Source organism: Embiotoca jacksoni, unplaced genomic scaffold (assembly GCF_022577435.1).
Source record: "Embiotoca jacksoni isolate LCO1_2020_lvr unplaced genomic scaffold, fEmbJac1.0.p SCAF_37, whole genome shotgun sequence".
NCBI classification, from domain to species: domain Eukaryota; kingdom Metazoa; phylum Chordata; class Actinopteri; family Embiotocidae; genus Embiotoca; species Embiotoca jacksoni.
Window position 1 is genome coordinate 537,836 of NW_027185389.1, and position 8,359 is coordinate 546,194.

The 8,359-nt window shown below is 47.6% G+C and overlaps 1 protein-coding gene across 1 annotated transcript; it reads right to left on the bottom strand.

Moving 5' to 3' along the window:
* Positions 1 to 2,000: 2,000 nt before the first annotated feature.
* znf703 (zinc finger protein 703) lies at positions 2,001 to 5,356 on the bottom strand. The gene is made up of 2 exons (XM_069166226.1): positions 4,690 to 5,356; positions 2,001 to 4,022 (listed from the first exon to the last, which is right to left on the bottom strand). Exons 1-2 carry the CDS (start codon positions 4,954 to 4,956, stop codon positions 2,517 to 2,519), a joined length of 1,773 nt encoding a protein of 590 aa, XP_069022327.1. The 5' UTR covers positions 4,957 to 5,356; the 3' UTR covers positions 2,001 to 2,516.
* Between the last annotated feature and the right edge of the window lie 3,003 nt (positions 5,357 to 8,359).

Genomic DNA, 8,359 nt, shown 5'->3' on the forward strand with positions numbered 1-8,359 from the left:
GGTGTTGACTCAGCTGCGAGAGCGTGAGGGGGTTTTGGGGGGGGGGGGATAGATGGAGGAGATTGATGAGCGGCGGGATAGGGAGAACAGTGAGGCATTTGATGAACGAGTGTAAACTGGCAACAGTGGAATTAATTCCACCTCCACGACAAGATTGAAAGTTCTCCCCTCTGCACGACCTCCAGTCTGAATCATCTTTGCACATTCAGGCCAATGTAACCAGCTCTCTATCTACAGTTTGTAAAACCGCATCCCAGGAGCCACATTCATACGAATCAAAAAAAAAAAGGCGACATAAGACTGTGGACGTGTATTTACACTGACCGTGTCAGAGGTTCCTTCCCTCCGTAAACCAATTTGCACCTGTACTTCTCCGACGCAACTTTAGGGGGCAACATAATCCAGTTTATCTCTGATGGCACAACTCTGGAGATGACACAGAAATATGTTGCACTAAATACATTTGTGCGATATCGCGCTACAACCAGAGTATCCTTGACCTATTTTGTCGAGACTACTTTATAAACTCCATAAAAAGAAAAAAGAAAAGAAAAGCAGCATTCAAGAAAGTAAGTCCAGACAAGTGCTCGGCTCCAGTTTTCTAAAGAAGAAAAATAAGTGCAGCGGTCCCAAAGAGCTACCCAGAGCAGTGATCAGGACGCCGTGACCTTGCTGGTGTGGCAGGGGCTGTATGTGGTTTGGGAGGGTCATCCATTTTGTTAATGGTCCTGTCAAGTGACACCTGTGCTCGCCTCTCCCCCTGTCTGGAGTGCTAATGAACCACGAGAGTAGAGGAGTCTGGGAGTCGGGGTCAATAGCCACCTCGGAGACTCGACGCTCGGCGTTCCGCGCCACCTACGCCCTGTCAGCCAAGGAGAGTGGAGACACGGACACGTTATCGGGGGGCCGAATCGGTCTAATGGCGACGTGGCGGCTTTAAGATAGACCAACTCCTTCCCGTCGAATTAGTGTCTTAACAGTTCTGAGTCAGGAACGCTGACTTCAGTAAACCAGCAGCGAGAAAATGGCTCTTCGCATCAGGACGGAGGCCTCCGGTGTTTGAGCTTCCTGTACGAGAGCCCGCTCTCCTCAGGGGAGGTGTCACTGCTTTGATGAATATTTCTCTATTAACCGCCTCCCATTGTCAGCTCTGGCCTTTGTGTTGCAGGCCAATCTGTCAGACCGTGAGGAGATCCTGGGTCGACACCTCCCTCAGGTCATTATTGAAGTCCCAGTGACCCGGCAGCCACTCCACGCAGCCCATCCACTCTGCTGAGGAGGCTGTTTTTCTTTTTCAGGCCTCGCAAACAAGAATCAGCAATTAAAAGCTGCACTGGCAACAACAAAAGCCGTGTGAGTGATGGAAGGAGGAGGAGGGATGGAAGTCCTCGGAGACTAGCTAACAGGGCTAATGTGACCCGGTCCTGGCCTCCTTGGGACAGCCCTGTCAACTGATATGAGCCATGAAATATTACACATAGCCACATATAGCACGGCTGTAAGAGGCATAATGATAGATAGCCTGAGATAAGTGCAGTCTGGCAAGATTTACTACATCCTCTGATGCTTGTGACAAAAGAGCTACTTTGGTGGTGCTATATATAGCGTTCAATGAGGAAAAAACAAGGCAAAATGCAATCATGTATCATTTATTTAACAAAATAAGACCTCTTCCTGTTGGTCGGATAGCACAGCCATCATTGTTTTCATTTATGCCCTATCTTTTTACTTTTTTTTTTTTTTTTTTTTTTTTTTTTTTTTATCTCTGCACCATTTGCGAGCGGTGACCCCCAACTTGCTGAACCCTTGTAAGCTTGAAAAAATATTACATCTTTGCATATTTACAAATAAAAATAATGGCATTGTTCAAGATAATTCTCAAGGACATGCAATTCTCCAGAGTCTGAATAGAGGATGAAGAAAAAAAAAGAAAAAAAAAACAACAGCAGACAGGAAAGGAGATAAAAAGAGGTCCCCAGAATAAAGCCTCACAGTCCATCTTCATCGTGGTGCAACATTTTTTATTTTGAGAGTGTATGATAGGCATAATGGTACTATACTTAAACCATTCTTTTTCAGTTAGAATATTTTAGAACAATTTATTTGGACAGCAAAAAAAAAAAAAAAATTCCCCCCAGAGTTGAATACCAAGCGCTTGAGTGAAAAATAAATACAGACTTTCAGTTCTGGGAGACAGATATAGAGAAAAACAAAACCAAAATCAAAACTGTTGTAATAATCCCACAATTTCATCAATTCAAACTCTGCTTCCCGCCGTCTTTTAATCACTAAAGTCTGTTGGTTCTCCGCTGCAGACAATCCATCACAGCCTTTTTGCCTTTGGAGCACCAGTCACAATCCTGAGGCTAACAGGTGGTATTCCTGGCAGGCAGGCCCAGCAGGCATGATGCCCTGTACTGGAGATGACCCCGATCTCAAGAATCCATCTTCGGTGGCTGCTCTGGAGAGTCCAAGCTGGTGCCTGCGGTCTGTGGGCATCAACGCTATTTTGGATATCACTGGTATCCGAGGGCCGAAGCCGAGCCCAGTCTCTGACTGTAGAGGGCGTAGGGGGAGTAGTACGCCGAGGAGGGGAGGGATGGCATGGGAAGTCCCGGGGCTCCGGTCAGGTGGGATTTGCTGTAAGGGTGGTAGCGGGCCAGGCTCAAGCCAGGAGAGCCTCGGAGGGAGAAGGAGCTGGGCAGGGTACCCGGGCTGCTGTGCGGGGGCAAGTGGAGATGACAGGAAGCCGTCGACGAAACCGATGACGGGTAGCCTGACAACAGCTTACTGTCCACCATCCCAGACAGGGCTGTGTGGGTACGCAAGTGGGCCAGTAGCTCCTCGGACGTGGAAAAACGCTTGTCGCAGGGACCTCCGACGGACACCCAGTTACAGGCGTGGGGCATCGGTTCGTTGGGGAGCATAAAACCATACGTGTAGAGGGGGTGGGACAGGGTGGGAGTGGTGTTGGAGGACAAGGAGCCGGAGTGGAGGGAGTGGAGGTGGTGTGAGGGGTAAACCAAGGGGAAGCCAGACTTGAGGCTGGAGGGGTCGTGGACGCAGGTGGAGCAGTTGCTGCTTCCCAGGTGGGGGGCATTGGGGTAACTCAGACAGTAAGGGTCCCGACATAAACTCTGCATCAGAGATGGAGGTGAGGCCCCAGTGAGCGGGCTGGAGCTGGGGTGCTTCCCCGGAAGTCCTAGGCCCAAACCAGACTTGGTCGGATCCATGCCGGGAACAAACTGGGAGGGGTAGCCGGCGTAGGCCCCCACGATGGAGCCATGGTAGCCCATGCTAGCAGGAGGCAAGGGGAAGACGGAATGTCCAGGTTTAAAGGGGGAGACTGGGGCGATGTGCCCTGAGCTCAAGCTGGACTGCGAGGAGGCCTGCAGGTCAGACTTGCTCTCCGGCCGTGGGCTGCTGGCAGAGCTGGCGTTGCTGGAGTTGGCGCTGGCCCGTACGTGGCTGGAGTTGGCTAACTGAGCCCCGTCCATCCCTGACTTAGCTGCATCTGAATCTTTTTTGCCAGCGCTGTTGCTGTTACTGTCCGAGCTGGCCTGCTCCGAGCTCCCGGGTTTATTGTCCATGTGCGAGGCCTGGGAGTGTGGCGGGGGCTGTGTGGCAGGGGAATGGCTTTGTCTGTGGGGCTGGCTCTGAGCGTGCAGGGGAGGAGAGCTGGAGCTGGGTGACCGGGAGTGGGGAGGAAAGGATGGACATGAAGCACTGCCCCCACTGGAGCTTCCATTTGGCACCCTGAACGCTGCTTTATCCGAAGGTCCCTTTGTCACTAGAGCGTCCTTACGACATTCGCCTGATGACTTGGAGTAAGGCTTGAAGCTGGATTTGTCCTCCTGGGACTGGTGCTGCTCTCCAGCCTTGGATGACCGACTAGAGGACTCCTTGTCCCCCAGACTGCCAGAGGAGAGGGAGGCCAGCTTGGAGGAGGAGGGGGGGTCTGGTTTACCAATTTGAGAGCAGGTCTGAGCCAGCAGAGCCAAAGGACTTTTCTTAGCATCCAGCTGAGGAGAAAGTAAGGGGCAAAATGGTGAACAATCTGTTGTTGTTGTTGTTTTTTTAAAAAAAAAATTTTTAATTTTTTTTTTTTTTTTAATGTTAATTCAATAGTAGCATTATAAGACGCACTGTATTAGCACCACTAGAAATATAAACGAAACAAATAAAACTACAGATTATAATATGCAAAAACAAATATTTTTTTTCTGAAACATAAACATAAAATGCGTTAAATACAAAGTAGGACACCCAGCAAAGCAATATCAGCCCCGAGTTATATGTCGCTATGAATAAATCACATTAGAGGATGGAAAGTTGAAAACTAGTTTAAAGAAAGAAAAAAAAAAAAATCAAGAGTCCCAATATACAATTTTAAAGAGACATTTTAGTATGTTATATCTGTAAAAATAAAAATGGTGGTATGACTTGTAAAACTATATTATTCGCTGTAATTTTACGTTTCTTAACTGGTGTTTTGCAAACTTGCCAAAAAAAAAAAAAATCGCTGTGCGTAAAATGGCGCATACAGTATTTTTTTTGTCAGAATAACATTTATCGCTCCTTGCCGTCACGTATTTAAAATGATCTGATGAACACGAGGGGAGAAAACAACATCCGACATACCAACACATCTTGGAGAATGGTTGATTTGTTTTTATTTCGAGTACTTACTTCAATGCTGACAGGCGCGGATGTGAGGGGCTGGAGATACTCCGGGTGCAGCAAGTGGCCGCTGTGCGCAGTCAACATCTTTACGATCCTGATGGGTAGCCTTTTAGCCTGGCGTGAGGGATCCGAAGGGGAAGGACGAGACGTGGGTGTGGAGACGGACTGTCTCTCCGTTCCTGTCCGGTGTGGATCGCCGCTGGCGTCGGCGGCGCTGCGCTCCGGGGACTGTCTGCGTAAAAGCGATTTAGGTCCACCGGGGAGATCTCTCATCTGGATCGGGACGCGAAGAGGAACGAGGGCATGTAACGGGTGGACGCAGGGCTGAATGTCAGTTACCAGCACATTTCATGATGATAAATTCAACAGAAGAGAGTGCGGTAATCCAAAACGGCAGTGCGCAGTGCGCGTCCTCCGACACGGACCCAAGTTGTCTTTATTGAGGAATAAATCGCCAAAATGTCATCCTTTTATGGGCTCTTCGAGATTACCCGCTAATTATTCCTAAATATTCCTTTATCCAGTGTTGGAAAAAAAAAAAGAGGAAAAAAACAAAACCACCATAAGAAGTCACTGCTCGTCAGAATACGCTGCAAGTTGTAGGAATATCCCCGCAGAGGAAAGCGTGTGTAACAGTCCTCCCGTGTACGCGTCTCTCTCCCACTGCAGCAGCCTCACAGTACCTCACTTCTTCCACATACTAAAGATGTGAGGGGAGGGATTTCAAAGCAGGGAGCCGCCGTCCAATCAGAAGTGCCTGCATTCATGAGCAGGGGCGGGACAACAAAAAGAAAAAAAAAAGAAGGAGGCGTGGTTTGTCTCACCCTCGTAACCAGGCTGTAATGTAGGTGGAAATCTGTGTCATTGACCTCCATAAGCCACATGCAAACTAGTCATAAAGTAGCAATAAAATACAGCACCACAGATCTGAGAGCAGTTTACGGGGTGAAGCAGGGAGACGGTTCATACACACAAATGCACCTGATTAAGTGTCAGCCATGGAGAATGAACTGATTATACAGTTCTCGGTGGAGTGCACCAACTCGGTTCTTGAAAATAGTTGCCTTTACTCAGAGTAATAACCGACTGTCCGTGGACATTTCTGGTATGTTAATGGATTCATTTCATCATAGCAACTAAAATACCATTGCTGCTGGGGTTAATTCAATTTCCCCAGCTTAAAGCAAATTCACATGATCCAACTTTGATGTATTTTATTACAACAGTGCATCACAACTAAAGTTTTTGCATTTAAATTCAGACTTTTCCACAAACGCTTCAATTTTAAGAGTTGTTTTACAAGTATTACAGATGCATCTACTTTTAAAAGTCTTTTCCAGCTTGTAAAAAAAGAGAAAAAACCCCAAAAACACAATGGAGTCCCTTCTTGGTTGCTACATTACCGAGGCCAGTAATTTAATTTAATTTTCCATAAAGAACAACAAGCTGTTCTTTATGGGGATTTCCATGCTGGTTAAAAAAACGCCTCTCCAAGTAATCAGATGTCTTGGCTTTAACTACCCGATCCATAATCCAAGGTATTACAACACTGTCAGTCTGTTTTAAAGCACTTTCACGGATCACTGAACGTTGGTGAAAAAAGAAAGATGTGAACGAGCCTTTCTTTCGGAGCTTTAATAGGTAAAATTGTTTGACATTTCACAGCGCATGGCTGGCCTTATCAAGCTGTAGCGCCATCATCCCGCTCCTTGATTATAATGGCTGCTGCCATTTATCTGCTGCCGAGTGGAAAGTCAGCGTGAGGAGGATGAAGTCACTTCAAGCGTCATTCAACAGCATCCCTGTTTGACCTGTCATCATTAGGCTTAGTCGTCACTCATCGCCCCCTCGCTGCCACTCACGCCTCAATGACCTGCAGTACATCTCCGAATATGTGAACGCAAGCGTGCACGCCGCGGGGCTAAGTGAGGCGCAACCCTTCCCTTTTTTTTTTTTTTTTTTTTTTTTTTTTTAAATTTTCTTTTTATGGAATCCGTGTGTTTGTTTAAAAAACTGTCTGTAGTCACCTCGCGGCACAGACACATAAACAGGTGACGTCATAACAACCGCTGTCTCGCTGAGATTTGAAGGTAACGCCGAGAGCTTAAAGAGGGATTTCAGACGTTTCTTTTTTAAAACGCCGACTGACGGTTAAGTTTGCGAGTCTTCCCATCGTGCCTCGTGTTTACCCACGCAGCCCTCCACTTGTTAAAAGGGTGAGTGGGTAAGTCGCTGCAGTGTAGGTGGGGTTGCATAAGCAAGAAGGTAGTGGTGGTGGTGGTGGGGGCGTTTAAAAGGAGGCCAAAGAGGAGGGCACTGGGAAAAAGCCAGACAAAGGCAGCGAGAGAATGAAACAAGGGAGGGCTCAAACAACAGGGAGCAGCTCCTTTCATGTGTCCCCTTGATGTAGGCTGGTAACAGCTGTTTTGGCGTGTCGATGACTGATGGCTGTTTCCTGTTGTGGATATTTTTAAAGGGGGACAGCTTTTGAGTTAAGGAGGTTTTCCCAGCATGCCCAGGTCCCCGCCGGCCCTCTGGGGGCATTTCCATTGCCTTTTCCGTGGTCGTATCAAAGCAGTGGGCTCGGCTGGAACAGCGGCCAAACAAAAACCCCCGGGATGAGCCTGATAGGAGCTGTGAGAGGAGGAGCAGACCCCACATGCCCCCTTGTGATCCTGTGATTTATAGAGCCGCTGAGGCCTGTAATGGACGCCACAGCTCCGCGCTGCAGTCTAATTCATCCCCGTGTTGAAAAGCTGCCGCTCGCCTGACTCCAGAGTAAATATATAATGCTGACATTAGGCAGCCAAATTCTTCAAACCTGGCTCAAGCAAATCCTCATCTGTTCGTTGGTCTTTTTTGCTCCGTGTTTGGAAGCGCTGAGGGCGTTTTGTGGCGCATGCGGGGATTAGCATTGTGTAGATGCTCTGTGTGATTGTTTAATGAGGGGCTGACATTGATGTGAGCTCATAAGAGTCTTGTTTTTTTTAAATTTTCTTTCTTTTCAAGTTATTATACTTCTACGGGCCTTTCACTGATGTCAGCCAGACTTTGACGAGGTCTGGCTGCGTGTTGTACTGTACAAAGAGAAGGAGAGAGAAATGATAAAAGCGCCAGAAAAAGGCAGAGGAGGGGAAAAACGAGTGTAAATAACTCCTATTTAATTATCTGTGACTGACTTATGGGGTGTGTGGAATGGGAATAGAGGCCCGAGGCAGGGGCTCTGCTCTACCCCTAGTGTTTTCTCCAGCAGTAATAAAACCAAAAGGGGAAAAAAGAAAAAAGAAAAAGTGGATTAAGACAGTTTCATGGGGTGTAGCAGACATGGCATTTAGACCCAAACACTTTAAAAGAGCCTCACAGGCAACATTCCAGCCGGGACCGAATGTTGAAACAAGGATTTCCTTGAGCTGCAACGTCCACAAACAATATCCACACAGTGTACTTAATGTATTCACACTTCCTCGTTTATCTTTCTGAGGCTGCCGCTCCCCTCTGTCTTTGACACACACACACACACACACACACACACACACACACACACACACACACACACACACTAATCCGTTCACAGTTGAACGTGCGTGCGCTCAGATGTGAAAATGTAGCCGGTGTGCACAAACATAAACAGACAGGCCACAGCCTACTGTACATGATACCATCTTGAAAGTGTGTG

Coding starts and splice junctions, on each gene's coding strand:
- znf703 (XM_069166226.1), bottom strand. CDS start 4,956: ATGAGAGATCTCCCCGGTGGACCTAAATCGCTTTTACGCAGACAGTCC. Junction 4,023..4,689: donor CCGCGCCTGTCAGCATTGAA/GTAAGTACTCGA, acceptor CTTTCTCCTCAG/CTGGATGCTAAGAAAAGTCC.